Raw genomic sequence first — 15,313 nt, forward strand, 5'->3', positions numbered from 1 at the left:
GAGGGCCTCTGGGGAGCTTCAGTGCAGGCCGGGAACATGAGCATCAGTTAGGCTGTTGCACGAAATCCACCAAGGTTGTGCTCCCAGGTGTAAGTGACCCGCACAGCCGAGGTTCTGTGTGACTTGGCTATGTGCGCACGCTGCCTCGGGCGCATCCGTGGGCCGCAACGGTCGCTCCAGGGCTACGTCCACAGCGGGGAAAGCTTCCTCACTCCCAAGGTTCTGATGAGCTGCTGCAGGGCAGGCCTGGTCCGGCACAAGCAAAGCCCGCGCCCCTTCAGCTGGATGAAGCACCGTTTGGGCGAGAGGTGGCTGGCTCCCCGCTCGTCTCCCCAGGCAGCAGCACGCCCCGCCGACTGCTCCCCTCTTCTCTCCCTGTGCCACGGCTGTCCCAGGGCAGCCTGCCCCATCCCGCATCTTCCCGGCACCTCGCTTCCATCCCTGCAGCCCCCACCACTGCTGATGGCCAGGCGCCAGCCTGTCCGCTTGGCCCACCTGCCCAGAAACCTGGCCGGCCCCCCAATACTTCTGCCCAGAGGGAAACAGACCGTTTCATTCCGTGCGTGGGCCGCAGCTCCCAAGCCAGAAAGGAACGGTTCTGCAAAGAGACCGCTTGGGCACCGCTGTGGTTGGGCCCTTTGGCAACCACACTTCCTCCTCCTCCTCCTTCCTGCTTCCTGCTTCCACCTTCCTTTCCTTTTGGCATTACGTCTATCAGGTTGCGATGTTATTATTCTGGACTGAAAACCACCCTGAGTGGCCGTTTGAAGAAAGGCAATATATAAACGCAGCAAATTCAACAGAGTCAATATTCTAAAAAGGTTGTGAAGAGAGAAGCTGAGACCCATGAGAAAGAAAAAAAAACCTAAAGGAAGAAAATTTGTTTGGGCTTTTCCAGGTCAAATTATTCTAGCAACAAATGTGTGAAATATCGCACAGTGCTTAGAAGGGCCTTCTTCTCTTGCTTCACTCATTCATTCAAAGCCAGGGTGTTTTGTTTCAACACAACGGGGGAAACGCTTGCCTGTTCCTCACGACAGTGATCCTGGGACACTCGCGGATCGGATTTATATCCCACCTTCCCACCAGGAAACTCGCACTCAGGACAGCCAAGAACTCCAAAGCGAACTTACTAGGAGGGCAGTAACAGCAGACTGCATTAATTTACAGAAGTCAAGCAACCCCAGTCTTAAGGCCACGACTACAAGAAGGCTCAGCGCGCCACGGGAGAACCACTGCGGTTCAGCTCCCAATGAAGTAGGCTCCGGCTCCCCCAGTGCTGCTGCAGCTGGCCTCTTCAGGGCCTGAGGGAGGGTGACCCGAAGGGCACTGGCTGTGGAGGCAGAAACCCGCTTCTTGGACCGAGCCGGGGAAATGAGCGCTCGGCAGCACCAGCTGCTTCCTGGTGCTCCAAACTGTGACTTAACGGCGCTGGCAAACGGGTGGTGCTGCCGCTGCTGCCAGGGGGACACAAAACCCCTTCAGACCTCCAAATACCAGCAGCAGTCTGCAATATTTGAAACGGTCACATTTTTTTAATATATATATGTACATATGTATACTTTATTAAAAAGTTAGGTCCTCTTGCTAACAGTACAGAGGCGGCCTCTACATAACAGAACCATTGAAGAACAGAACATCTACAGCTCCAGGGGTCAGTCGCCACTAAGGACCTCTGAGCAGAGGCTCCTCTGTGGGAAAAGAAACTGACATCTGAGGTCCCCCAAAAGTTAACCTTCAAATTTTACAACATTAAATCAAAGGGAGCGTCGCAGGCCAAAGGAAAGCCAGAAAAACTCTCTTATCGCCTTGGAGAAGGACCACGTTCCCGCCTGGCAGGGCCAAACACCGGCTACCAGCAAGTTATTCCCACGGCAGCCACACATTCGGACTTGCCCTTAAGCCCACTGACCCTCGCCAGCTCCAGATCGCCCTTCCTTGCTCAGGAGAGCGTGCCCGCCTCTTGGTCCCCCCTTCTCAATGAAAAGACAAGAGGCAGGGGACAAAGGGGGCTCCAGCAGCAGAGGATGCCTAAGGCAAGGCAGCCCCTGGTGCCTCTGCCAGCCCAAGGTGACCAGAAGTCTGCCAGAGGGGAGGGGAGAGACATGCACCATCCAGAACATTCCGCAGCGGGGGCAGGCAGGCCCGCTGGGCATCAGTAATGCCGCTGGTAGGAGCCCAGGTTCTGCTGGGCTGGGGGCACTGCCCGGGCCTGGCCCACCGTCTGGCTCACCAGGTGTGAGAGGGCGGGGCCACTCTGGATCAGGGTGTCGAGGGCCTTCTGCACGCTGGGGTTGTCGAAGTTGATCCCCAAAGATGGCGCTGGTCGTGAGGCGGCTGCGTTGCTGGGAGCAGGGGGCCGGCTCTGGTAAAGGGGCTGGGACGGCTGTGGAGCTGAAGCCCGGGGACCGGAGACCCTGGCGGAACCCGGATGGTTTGGGACCTGGGCGGCCTGGGACGAAACTCGCTGCTGGGCCTGGGAGACTCCAGCCACGCTGAGCTGCGGGGCACGGCCAGGCGTGCTCGGCCCCGGAGCAAAACCTGGGTTCTGAGATACCCCCACTCCGGAACTGCCCCCAGTTGCTACTGCTGCAGAGGCCGCCCCGCTGTTGAAGAGGCTGAGGATCTTTGCCTGCAACTCCTGCTGAGGATTGGAGGCGCCCGTGGCTGCGGCCGAGGCTGGCAGAGGCTGACTGCTTTGGTGTCCCTGGGAACTCGGCCCCGAGGACCCTGAAGGGGCTCCCATGGTCTGCCTGGGAAGCGAGGCTGCAAGGAGGGAAGGCGGCAAGGTGAGTCAGGTCTTGGCTAGCCCCCCGGCATTCTTGGGGGGTGGGAAGTGGGGATCGGCTCCCCCGTCAGCCAGGACTTACCGGGAAGGGAGTCGGCACTGGCGCGCAGCTGGCGCTCCTTGCGCTCCCTCAGGTAGTTGATGATCTTGTCCGTCTCCTCCGCGGTCAGGTAGCGGTTGTCTGCCAGCAGGTTCAGAAGGGCCTGCATGGCCGGAGGGTGGCCCCCCCGGAGACCCTCCTCGGCAGGCGGGGGACGTTCTCGCTCCTGCAGGATGGTTTCGTCGGCCATCTTGGCTGCCCGCCTGGCAATCTCTTCCCGCTCCTTCTCCCGGACCTCGGACTTATAGCGCTCGTAGTTCTTGGCCACCAGCACCATGGCGTCGGCCTGGGGCATATTTCGATGTTCTGCGGCAGAGAAATGAAGCATGCCTTTACTCATTTAGAGGCCGCTCTGGGCAGCTTAGAGGTTTTTTTTTTAAAAAAGCTAGAAATGATATCACAGAAAAACAGGTCCTGCCACGTCCAGAAGAAAACCCACCCGTAACAAGCAAGAGGAGAAGCCTCAACGGCCACCCCACCCCAGGCCTGGGGCAACAGCCAATTTTCAAAGCATTTTGGAGCCTCCTCAGGGTGGGAACCACGCGGATCAGTCAGTGGCACAGACCACGGCACGTGGCTCATCTCAGAGGTTGGGGGGGATTAAGTCCACCTGGAAAAGGCCCATTTCCTTTCCCAGCACGCACGGGTGTGGGGTTTGGGTTAACAAGTGGCTGCTTGTTTTGGTGTCAGCATCTGTGTGTATCTTCCTGGGGATTAGGCAGGGTTTTTTCTTCTATTGAGCTGTTAACGAGGGGCTGCTGGGGGTGATTAGCAAGTTCATTGTGTGAACTGTTGAGTTCGTTGACCTTTTGCAAGCTGTATTTTTCAGGATTGGTAGCCAGGTTTTGTTGATTTTTAGACTCTCCTCTTTTTTATTGAAGCTGTGCTGGTGTTTGTGAATCTCAATGGCTTCCCGGTATATCCTGGTATAGTGGCTGTTGGTGTTGTCCAGTATCTGTACCAGTATTGGGTTAACAAGCAGCCACTCGTTAACCCAAACCCCACACCCCCACACACACCCCCAATCCCCCCCTCAGATCTCTATAAATACCCACAAAAAGGGTCACATCACCCTGGGCACAGAGAGAACTGCTCCTGTCTGTGCTCCTGCTCTCTGAAGATGCTGGTCACAGATCCTGGCGAAACGTTAGGAAACAAAACTTCCAGAACACGGCCACACAGCCCGGAAGACCCACACCAGCCTTGATTATGCTTTGCTTAATCAAACCATTAAACGAGCCATGATCAGCTGGACTGCACCAAGCCTTAAGCAAAACTACATTATGGCCCGCCCAGTCCTACCTTTTCTGCACAGCCCACAGCCTGGTGGAGGAGCCCTACCTTGGGGGGTGCCAAACATGATGTTGACTGTGCAGGAGTGATGGACCTGGTGCTGTGGGGTGATGACGATGGCAAAGGCAGAGCCCCCTTGGCTCACATCATCCAGGGCTTGCTGCAAAGACATCTCTGAGTTGAGAAAGATCAGATCCACCATCATGCCAAGGTCACGCACCTTACGCCCCACCGACTCGGCGTAATCCCTGCATCGAGCAGAAGCCGAGAGAGAAGGAGGTCTGCTGGGGGCATTGGACCACTTGAGCAGCAGCAGCAACCCCAAAGGAAGGGCACCGCCAGCATTTCTGGAAAGGAGCTGAATGCAGCCATCCAGCCCTGCCCAGCTGGCAGACAAGCTCCACCAGCCACCCAGGCCCCTACTTGGTCTGCTTGTTGACCACAATCACTGAGCAATCCACGGGCCGCTCGGCATCGATGCGCTTCTTGATGTCCTCGAAGAACTGTCGATAGAGCTCCTCCCGACGTCGCTCCTCCCGCTTCATGCGCTCTGCAGGGAAGGGCCACTGGCATGAGGGCACGGCTTGCCTTCGCCACCCACCCCTCGCCCACCGCCAGACCCGTCCCTGACCTTCTGTGCTCGAGGGGGGCCTGTCCAAGTGGTCACGGTAGCGGTCGTAGCACGGCTCCTCCCGCCTTCGGTAGCATTCGTCGGGGCGCGTGTAGCGGTCATAGGCCTCTTCTCGCCTGCAGGGAAGCCAGCCCGTGACGGCGTGCCCAACTCAGCCCCCCAGCGGTCCACCCCCTGAGCGTACCTGTACGGAGGTTCTCTTGGCTCCCTGTAGCGGTCGTAGAGAGGGTCTCGGGGATCTCGCATATCACGGGGATCCCTCAGGTCTCTGGGGTCTCGGTGATCTCTGGCCCCGCGCATATCTCGCACCCGAAGGTCCCGTCCATCCCTGGAGTCTCGGCCGTTCCTGCCATCTCTGCGCGGACTGCCCCGGTTAGGAGAGCGATCGCGCCGCGCATCTCTCTCACCGTACGGGATGGGCTCTCTACAAGGAGGACCAGGAAAAGCCCTTAGGAGGGAGGTGGTCAGGGGAATTAACCAGAATGGTTGCCCGTGGAGCTCCACTCCAATAAAAATCTAGAGACGTGCCCACCTTTTAGGGAGCCATGTAATCTTGGCCTCCTTCTGGGGTGTGGCCTAGGGCTCATCTCCACAGAAAGCAAGCACCTCCAGGCCAAAGAAGGGAAGATTTCTAACGCAGGAAAGAGGCGCATTCGTCCCTACGAGTTCCTACCCTCCGTGACAAAGAGGCTTTGGTCAGACGGTCCTGCTAGACCCAAACATTAAAAATGTCCAAAAGGAGCCCGGAGCGAATTAGGTCCTGCTGTGTACGGCTCGGGGATGGCTTAGCCTCTGGATTTGCTCAGAGGTCCTAGAGTTCAGCAAGATCAATCTTGGCCCTGAAGCAAGTTAATCATGCCACAGAAGCTGATGGCTTGTGGATGGTGAGAATCCTGGGGTGTCCATCCGCAGCCAGCCTGGAGGAACTGTCCACTTTAGAACAGGCCGCTGTTGCACTTCCCGTTACACGGGACCCTTTACACGGCCCCACTTCGGGCAGGAGTGGGCCATGCTCCCAGAGAGACAGGCAGGGAGATCCCCTCTTCCAGAACAGCCAGAAAAGTTAAGGAAGCCAACCCCTGACCTGCCCCCCACAGAAGTGCACACCAAGGTATCCGCAGCACTGGACTCCTGGAAGGGTTCTCTGCTCTGCCGAATTCAGGAGATGTGGAATAACTGTACTTTAATATGTAGATCTCCCTCACCAAAGGTTTAGCATCGATCAGAACATATTTACAGATTCTTTGACTTCGCGTAAGTAGAGCCTTAAATTGATTTCACAAAGTCCAAATGAACAGTCTATTTCAAGGGGGATACAAGAACAGCCAGAGAACCAGAAAGCCTGCCCAAAGAGGAGCTAGGCAAACTGGGGACAGGACAGCAGCTAGGATTGTGAAGAGAAGCTGGGCTGATGAGGGGTCATGATGCTGCCCTTGGCAGACGTAGGCACGCCACAGGGGCTCTGGAAGAACTCCAGCCAGATGTCCCAGCGACCACTGTCGCTTTCTGCCCACTTGCACTCTAGCCCCCAGCACCAGGGGCAAGGCAATGCCCGGGAGCCCGCATGCGCGCTGCCCACAGCATTAGACAGTGCAATGCTCAGGCATCCGCTTGCGCGCTAGCCACCAGCATCAAGAGTAATGCTTGGGCACCTGCTTGCGCTTTGACCGAGGGTCCCCCGGTACGCCCCAGCTCCTGCCCTGGTAGAAACGGTCGTCAGGTAAGAGGCTTGTGCTAATGCCAACAAAAGCACCCACGCATGATGGGCACAACGCTGATGGAGTGCCAAGAGAGGACCGAAGAATCCTCTATCAAAGGAGATCTCGCGTCCATCTTCGGGGCGATATGGCTGCAAAAAAAGGCGTGCCTCCATAAGGGGAGCTGCTCCCCCGAGGTCTCTGCCCTCGACGCAACCCCCGTTGCTGCCCATCCTCCGTGGTGGAGCCCACCCCGAGGCGCTCTCTTGGGACGCCCCGGAGTCCAATCGACAGCCAGACTCTCCTCCCCCGCCTGTGATGAGCTCAGGAGGCACCCAGGAGGCTCGCAAGGAACGGGAATCCCCACCGGATTCCCCTCAGAGGAAGCTCCACCCGGGGCACAGGACGCAGCACCGCTGAGCTAGGGAACTGGTTGCTTCAGAGTACTTTACCTTCGCGCTGGGCTGGACCTTGAGGGAGGCTTATTCATATTTCTTCTTTCCGCTGCTTTATTAATATCTGAAAAGAATAATCAACCCATCTGTTCAATGCTATGAAACAAAGAAAAGATCATCAGTATATTGAAAAGAAAGCAACACATGTTCAAAGTCCACCAGCTGGAGCAAGGAAATCCACTCAAGGAGCCAACCACCGTTAGACAACTTTTATTACATCAAGGGTTCGGCACACACAGATCGCCGGGTGAAGGTTTCCGCCAAGGCATCCGTTTTGAGACAGCCCAGAGGCCTGGGGCTCTCCTGCCCTGCAGCTCAGCCCCTCACCTTGTCACGGTGATGCGGGTGGCTTCTCAGACTGCCGGGGACCCCTCACTCGGCACGCAACCGCCACGAGAAAGAATCCAGAGGGAGGGGTGCAGCAGCATCGCGACGAGCTCAACGCGGTCCGCGTAAACCGTACGAAAAGGAGGGCACTTGAAAAGCGATTCCTTCCCCCGTGGAACCCGGGCTGCCAAACCTCCATTGAGTCATTATACAAATGTGAACAATTAAACCTGAATATATTTCGACTTAAATAAAACAATGGCGCTGGGAGTGTTTCTTTTTTCAAAATGGTCCTTTGCAGAGGATGCAAAGAAAGATCACAACAAGGGCAGCCTTTGAAGTGAGAGAGGAGAAAGGAAAGGGGGAACTTCCACCCTTGGCTTCTCAGGTGGTACCTGCCTCTAGAAGCCCCTGGAAATACTTACTGCTCCCCCTCCCCACAGCAAGTAAGTTCGTTATTGGGAAACTTTATTCCTGATCAACCTAGCTCAATTGACTGACCAAGAGTGCCCCGCCCAGTAGCAGGCATAATGCAGGAGGGGTGAGAATTGGTGGCCCCCTCCTTGGGCTTGTCATTCAAGCCGCAAAGCAGTCACTGGGTGGAAGACCTGCCAGTTCGTCATACAAAATTAGGAGCAAAGGCACCTCTCAAAAATGGTTCCTTTATTTTCAGGGGAGAGGGGGTAGAAAGGAAAAAGAGAGAGACCCAGGAGGGAGCCGACACAAACAGAAAGGCCTGAAGTACGGCATAACCGTTCCAAGCCGCAAGAGATATTCTTGCTGTTTTATTCGCAGGCCTCCCTGCTTCCTGCCCGTGTTTCTGGGGCCCTGTGAGTGGCGAAAGCCCCCGGCATGTCCCACAGGGCTCTGCACTCTCCTCAAGGCCATACGAAGCATCTCTTCCACATGCTGGATTGCAAAGGCCGTGTGCTTTTCCAGGTCTGTGCCACTGCCTGGGAAGTGGTTCCCACTTCTCTCCCTGTGCCTCTGTGCAGATCCCAGCTCTGCTGGGAAATCGGCTGGCAATGCACAGAATCAGAGACAGCTCGGGACAGCTTCCATGGCTCAAAAGCAGGGCCTTTGTGGGTGCTCCCAAGCACCTTTTCCGAGGATCCAAAAGCCCTGCTTAACAACCTGTGAAGTAGAGGGTTTTCTACAGAAACGTTTGGCGCTCCAGTGAATTGACAAAGATGAGATGTATGGCTGTAAGTAAGTTCCCTGACTAAATAAAAGTAGTCATCAATTTTAGCCAGTGTTTCTACCCATTACCGCTTTTCATCACCAGAAAAGTAGTAAATGCTGAAAACAACGTATTTAAAAACACCAATATTACACAGCCAGGGCCAGGACGCCAGGTAGAGCAAGGATTATGGGCCTTCAACCTTTATGGAAATAACTGCTTTGAGACGGGACTGGGAAGAAAAAAGCCCTCCGCCTTCCAGAGTGATGCTGAGAACTCCCCAGGCACAAGCTTTGTTCCTTGCTTAGGTATCTGCCTCAGAAACCCAGAGGAGGAAGGGAGCGCACAAACCGCCCAAGCAGGAAGCCAAGCGCTAAACAGTCACTCAGGGGAGATGGGTGGCAAATCAAATCAAATCAAATCAAATCAAATCAAATCAAATCAAATCAAATCAAATCTCCTCAGTGAAGGGCTCCCTGCCCAATGCCTCCCTTTGGGAGGGAGAGGGAGGTGAGACAATTGCTGGTGAGATTCCTTTAGGGCTGGGGCTCTGGGAGCAGAAGGGGCACAGAGGGAGGGTGAAGGTGGTGATGGCCAAAGGAAGATAAGGGGGGAGGCAGCGGATGGGCCGCTTCCAAGGAAAGAGGCTGGGCACCCAAGACTAGTTTCCCCAGCGGGGCTACAGGTTACCGGGTCCTTGGAGGCCTTGGTCTCTGGCTGCTGTTGTGCAATGCCAGGTCTGCCACAGCAAATCTTCCCTCATCCATGGCCTTACTGTGGATGAAAGGTGAACCTGGCTTGTATTAGCCAAACATGGATGGTTGAGGAGGGTGTGCACCCCCTTTGCAAATATGCACCCATCCTACTTTCGGGCTTGGCATCAGCTGAGAGCCCAAGGAAGGGGGAAGAGGGGTGGGCATTTCATCCAGGAAATTCTGCAGGTGACCAGAGACTTAATTTTGCAGATGCGAGGACTTGCTCTAGAAGCTGGGCTCCAGGGACAAGCTATACTGCCCCCCATCACCAAGGCTGCTTGACCCTGTCCTGGGCTGGCAGCAGGGTTTCCCATACTTACACTGCTGGGACTTTGACGTGCCTTCCTGGGGGGGAGGGGGGAGGTCTGAGCAGTCCACAGGCTCCACCTGAGTCAAGTCATTCCTACTCACATGGAGGCCTACATGTCACATCTGGGTTTTGTTTCTCAAAGCAAAAGTGGGGGCAGGAGGAGACATTGGAATCTGCCGCTTGTCACGATCAGATCCCGCCCTGACTACAGTGGAGGTGACTATGCTGGCAACTTCCACAAGGAACCTACTCAGTCGGGGCACCCCAGGTGCCCAATGGATCTATTTGGTTTCCACAGGGTTAGAAGGTAAGAGCCAAAAGAGATCTTGGAGGTCATCTCGTCTTCCCCCCACCCAGCAGTAAGCACACAAAGGGTCAGTGGAAGCTGCCAATCACCCAGTCCATCCAGCCTCAGTGTCCTCTGGACTTAACAGCAGACTTCCAAGTCTCCTTGCAACGACCACTTCCCTCCAGGGTCTCCACAGCTCCTGCCACCTTCCAGCTATATTCTGGTCCTGCAGGACCCAGCCATGTGGGAACCTGCCAGGAAGCACTGGACGGGAAAAGGGTTTCTTATGTAGCCGCAGGGCTCCTTCTGATGGCCATGAGAACCAGCAGAGGATAGTACCTGTGGCGTTGCATTGACGCAACAGAGACCCAAGTGACACGGACATGCTGGAGGCTTTTAGAGAATCACTATGTCTCAGACCAATCACGTGACCGTGGAGGATAAAAGGAAGGGAGAGCCTTGGATGCACTGCCCTGTTCCTAGCCCTGGGGCAGGACAGGCGTGCAGGAAATGGGAAAGAAACATCCCCTCTGAGCTCCATCATCTACGCAAAACTGTATGGGAGGGAGGGAGGGAGGGCGAGCATGATAGGTAGCAATTGGGACCCAATGCTGAGGAGGCAGAGTTAATATCTTCCTCCTCCTCATGTGTGCATGTAGATACGTAGACCAAATGGACATGGACCAACTTGCACTGCACCAGTGTGGTAGATTGGAGTCTATATCCTCGAGCGGATTATTTCCTATTCAATGGAAGATATGAATACTTCATTCTCCTCACGTGCTGAGGTCTTCTTTAAAGTTTTCAGAACTACTGTAGCTTGCTGACGTGGAATCATTTTTCATCTTCAACAGTTCGTGCATTTTGCTTGTGAATTATGCTGAGCGGCACCAGTTCCAACTGCGATACACGTAGCTTGAATGACAGTTTAGACCTCTTGTAAGCATCTCCTCTTCCATTTCAACTTCTTGGCTGCAGATCTGTTTATAAGGTATTTTGCCAAATTCTATAGAAACGCAAAATACTGTCCACTGACTAACTTTAACTGTGTTCTTCTCCAATTCTTGTAAAATCTCAGTATTTGGGTTGCAAACGTTTCCTTGCTAGAAGCTGTGTTCTGTCGCGTGCATGGCTTTGCTGGAGCACGCGCCTGCTTCCCTGGCCTCTAGCTCTGCTTCGCCTCTCAAACTCTATGGGGATGATCTAGGAGGCAATCGGGGGTCCATTTTGCAGTCACACAGCAGCAGCTTTCACATCCAAGTCCCGACAATATTCTCCATCTGCCATCATCCAATTCTACAGACTTGACGGGTCAGCAACTTCTTCAGAGTCCCTGTGAAAAGCTGCCTGGGAACACTCTTTTGAGATTACCCAAAGATGCATTTAGCTGACCTTGGCCAATCAGGGCTGGATCTGGTTAGTACTTGGATAGGAGGCCACCAGAAAATCCCAGGGTTGTACACTAGACTGGGGATAAACGAAATAAAAGACCCAAACCTGCCACAAGTTAGGGCAGGCAAATCTTTCCTGTATCGCTGCCAAGAAAACGACACAGAGACAGAACACAAGAACTAAGTTTGAACTAAGGGAATCAATTCAACTCTTTTTAAGAGCTTCTCTATTATATAGTGCTGATCCTCAGGAAGGCCCCGGCCCCGGATGATCCTCTGCCGACACCGATGATCTGCAAGTTGACTTCTCAGTGAAGGACAAGCGGCGTATATGGAGAACTCAGAACGAGCCCATTATGGGACAACAGCTTGAACTGAATACAGCTGCAGCCATTAATAATAATACGTTGAAGCAAAACTGAACACTAAAGGTATTTAAGCACAACGTTCTCTCGAGAGAGCAAGGCGGCCGTCGGGTGGAGCACAAAACACAGGTCTCGAGGTCTCGCACGCTTTTTTATTGCAGAGGATGCTGGAGGGCGAAGGCGCCCCCAGACCCAGACCCAGACCCCCCCCCCGCGCCTCGACGCAGGGCCTCCGGCGCGGCCGCACCTCGGGGGGACGGATCCGGGCGAAACGTCGGGGAAGAGGCGCCGCTGCCGGGGGCTGCGGGGCGAGACCGGCGGCTAGTTCGGCCAGGCAAGATCAGGCCCCGCGACGCTTGTTCTCTCCGCGGAGAGCGACGCCGGCGGGCCCGAGGCGCGACAGGACCGCCCCCTCCCGGAGCCCCGAACCCGCCGGAGCGGCCTCCCTCCCCTCAGCCGCTGGGAGACGGGCGGCGCCAACCCCGGAATCCCGCGGCCGGTCTGGGCGGGAAGCCGCAAGCCACGCCGGCCGGGGAGTCCGGAGCCGGAGCCTCCTCGGGAGCCGCCCCCTCCCCTCCCCTCCCCTGCCGCCCCCCCCCGGGCGGGCGGAAAAGGCAGAGCCGCGCCGGGGCGCCGACGAGCCGGAGCGGGGCCCCCGAGGGGCCGGAGGACGCGATGGGCCGTCGCCGCGCGGCGGGCGGGACACGGGCGCCAAAGAACACAACAAGCCACTGGCGGGATGGAGCGTTTATTGCCGGTCTCCCGGAGGAGGAGCGCGCGCGCGGCCCACCCCCCGCGGCCCCGCGCGCGACCCCCGGCGCCGAGGCGATGCGACCGCCAGCGAGGGACGGACGCCGCACTCACCGGGATCGCCGGGCCTCGTCCGGCTCCTGCTGCTCCGCAGCAACGGCCTCCTCTCGCCTCGCGACGCGTCGCCGAGCGGAGGGCGGGGCCGGCCTTTCCGCTTCCGGGCCGCCTGCCCGCCTCGAGGCGCGCGGGCCCCGCCCCTTCCTCCCGCGCTGGCCAATCGGCCCTGGGAGCGGGCAGGCGCCTGCGCGTGGCTCCGGCCTCGTGGCGCCTCGGACTTCATCTCCCACAATCCCCCGGGGCTGGCCAGGCGGGGCGGGGCGGGGCGGGGCGCATCCCTTTTTGCTGTAGGTGTCCTGGGCGCGCTTGCCCCCCGGCCTCCTCTGGGGCGCCCCGGAAGAGGCCGTTCGGCCGTCGAGCTTCGCCGGGCGGGACTCTGGGGCTCCCCCTCCGGGCTGGCACCTTCTGGCGCGGGCCCCCTCGCCCCTTCCCGCGGCTCCGTGGCGCTGCCCGCGCCCGCCTTCCGTCGGGCCGATATTCCCCCGCCGGAGCCCCCCCGAATGGGGCGCAGCAGCCAAGCGCCGTTCCCCCTTGCCGCCCCAGAGCGGCAGCTGGGAGGGAGGGGTCCCGCAGCAGGCCTGAGAGACCCCGGCCCTCCGGGCCCCCGGGAGGCGGCGGAGCCGGCTTTCCCCCGGCCCCTCCATGAAGCAGGGCCGCCGGGAGGGGCTTCCCTGCGCAGCCTCTGCGCCCGGGAATAGCCCCCCGCGCGAGCATTAGGGCAGGGCCGTTCCGCCGGCCTCGGCTCGGGGGCTTTTGTTTTCCTGTGCACGGGAGCGGGGGAGAGTGGGCTGTTGTCCCCCCCCCCGCCCTGGGGGATTTTATTCTGATTTTTTCTGTGTTAGCCACCAGAGTCATTGCAGTTGAGCAGCCTAGAATTTTAAATACTGTATAAATAAATACTCGCCGACTGCTGCATCAGAACCGGCCCGCTTCAAGACATCCACGCCACAATCGGCAGCTATGTTCCGAGCATCCACTACAAATCCACTAACTATTTACAATTGCCTGTAGGGTCTGCATTTTATTTTCTTCTGACATTACAGATTGGGCTGAATCTGTGGAACTTCTGTCATAGTAAGCGTGGTGGGTGCCGATTGCGCCGCTTTCTCTGGCCACGCTCGTGAACAAAACCTTCTCCGGGGCGCCATTGTTTCCTGGAAAGCTTTGTCACAAGCAGCTAGTCCTCAGTCTTACCCACAGGGACTGAGTCATTTAGGTTCACCAGGAGAAACTCTGTCTCAGCACCTGGATATGCGGGGGGGGGGGAGGCGGGGGGAGCCCAGCATGGCAGAGGAACACATCAGCTGCGTTTCGTTAACCTGCTCTCAGAGCTTAGGGGGTTACTGAGGCAGCCACACAGGACTTGTAGCATGTCCTTCCCTTCCTTTTAAATGGAGCTTTCGCGTGGCTGAAATGGAGCCGCCTTGTATTAGGGAAAGGAGTAGGTTGCAGGGGTTATTCCTGTTGATGAGATGGGGAATGGGGAGGGGCTTTCCATGGCCGTGGGTCCACCCACAACACCGCCTTTTCCCAGCAAGACTTTCAGCCAAGCCTAACAGCAAATGGGGAAGTGGCCCCTCCTGGAATTTTGCAGTCTGGGATGGGGGGACATTCCTTGGGTTGCATCAAGCAAGCCCCTCTACCCTGTCAGATGGGAAACCCCAGGCCTGGAGGAAGTTCCCTGCTCTGCTGCGCCCCCCCCACCCCGTGCTGGTTTCCTTCCTCAGAGGCAGAAATAGAATTTGGGGTGCAGGCAGAGTTCCACTGTCCATTCCAAAGCCTTGGTGTGGGGGGGTAGAAACATGCCGGGTTCTGACTTCCCAAAGGGCAGAAGGCTGAGCCATGCCCCCCCCCGGGGGCTGGAGACCTCCGGGCTACCTCCAATGCTAGGCAGGAGGGAACTGCTGGGGCCCCTCCAGCTGACTAAATTGGGCTGGGGGTAATTGACCATTCCTGAGTCTGTAGGGTGAGAGTTCTGATGCTGCAGGCATCCCAAATGGAAATGGGTTGTGGCCCCAAAACAGAACAAGTGGGGCAGGCTATTAGCCAAGCCAAGCCCCCCTCCCATTGGGGGTGACCTCTGAAGGCAGTGGGGTCCAAGGGCAGGGCAGGAATCCAACAGGATGATCCAGGCGAGCGTGTGTGAGGCCGGAGGCCGCCCTCCTACAGCAGCTGGCCGGCTGGCAGTGGCCCAGCAGACCCCCCAGGCAGCCGCCTTGACCCAACGCCCCTTCCCGCAGGGTGGTATTCCCTGTGACTTTGACTGCCGCGTGTCCGGCTCGTCTTATCCGGAGCTCGGCAGACCGAGGCACGTAACCACGAATCTCTCCGCTCTGAGGGCTCAATGGTGGGGAGGCGTTCAGAGGGACTCCCCTGCTCCCGAACCGCAGGCAGACCGATTTCGGGCCTAGCTCCTCGCTCGCTTCCGAAACGAGCAAGAGCCGCAACAGGAGCAGGAGCAACTCTTCTCGGGCCTGGCCGCCCGCCGGCCCGCCCGTCTGCTGCCCCCACCTCCGTCCCTGCCCTGCGCCTTCGGCAGGCTCGGCTCCCGGAGACGCTCCTCCTGGCTGTTACACGTCCTCAGGCCACCGGGGGCCGCCCTCGGAGCGCCTGGCGCCCCCCGCGCTGGCTCCCCACCCCCGGCTGGGTTCGTGCAGAGCCTGCCCGAGCCGGGCAGAAGGAAGAAGAGGCGAGGCTCCCAGAGACACGCAACCCTTTGGCGAGGAGCCGGAACGAACTCCCGCCGTCGCTGCCAGGCCGCTGCAGCTATCGAGAAGCTCCCCCTTTTACTGGGTGTCCCCTGCCCTTTTATCTTCACAACAACCCCGCGAGGTAGGCGAGTCTCAGCTCAAGGAGCCGCCCTGC

The 15,313-nt window shown here is 57.7% G+C and overlaps 1 protein-coding gene across 1 annotated transcript; it reads right to left on the bottom strand.

Annotated features, from left to right (window-relative positions):
* Positions 1 to 1,524: 1,524 nt before the first annotated feature.
* On the bottom strand, positions 1,525 to 12,556 carry NCOA5 (nuclear receptor coactivator 5). Its single transcript, XM_088154467.1, has 8 exons — positions 12,446 to 12,556; positions 6,962 to 7,028; positions 4,997 to 5,236; positions 4,813 to 4,928; positions 4,605 to 4,731; positions 4,230 to 4,429; positions 2,871 to 3,194; positions 1,525 to 2,766 (listed from the first exon to the last, which is right to left on the bottom strand). The coding sequence occupies exons 2-8, from the start codon at positions 6,997 to 6,999 to the stop codon at positions 2,156 to 2,158; spliced, it is 1,656 nt and encodes a 551-aa protein (XP_088010593.1). The 5' UTR covers positions 7,000 to 7,028; positions 12,446 to 12,556; the 3' UTR covers positions 1,525 to 2,155.
* Between the last annotated feature and the right edge of the window lie 2,757 nt (positions 12,557 to 15,313).

Source organism: Python bivittatus, unplaced genomic scaffold (assembly GCF_059951505.1).
Source record: "Python bivittatus isolate LINGU-HERP-01145 unplaced genomic scaffold, Pbiv_v1 ctg000700_np1212, whole genome shotgun sequence".
NCBI classification, from domain to species: domain Eukaryota; kingdom Metazoa; phylum Chordata; class Lepidosauria; order Squamata; family Pythonidae; genus Python; species Python bivittatus.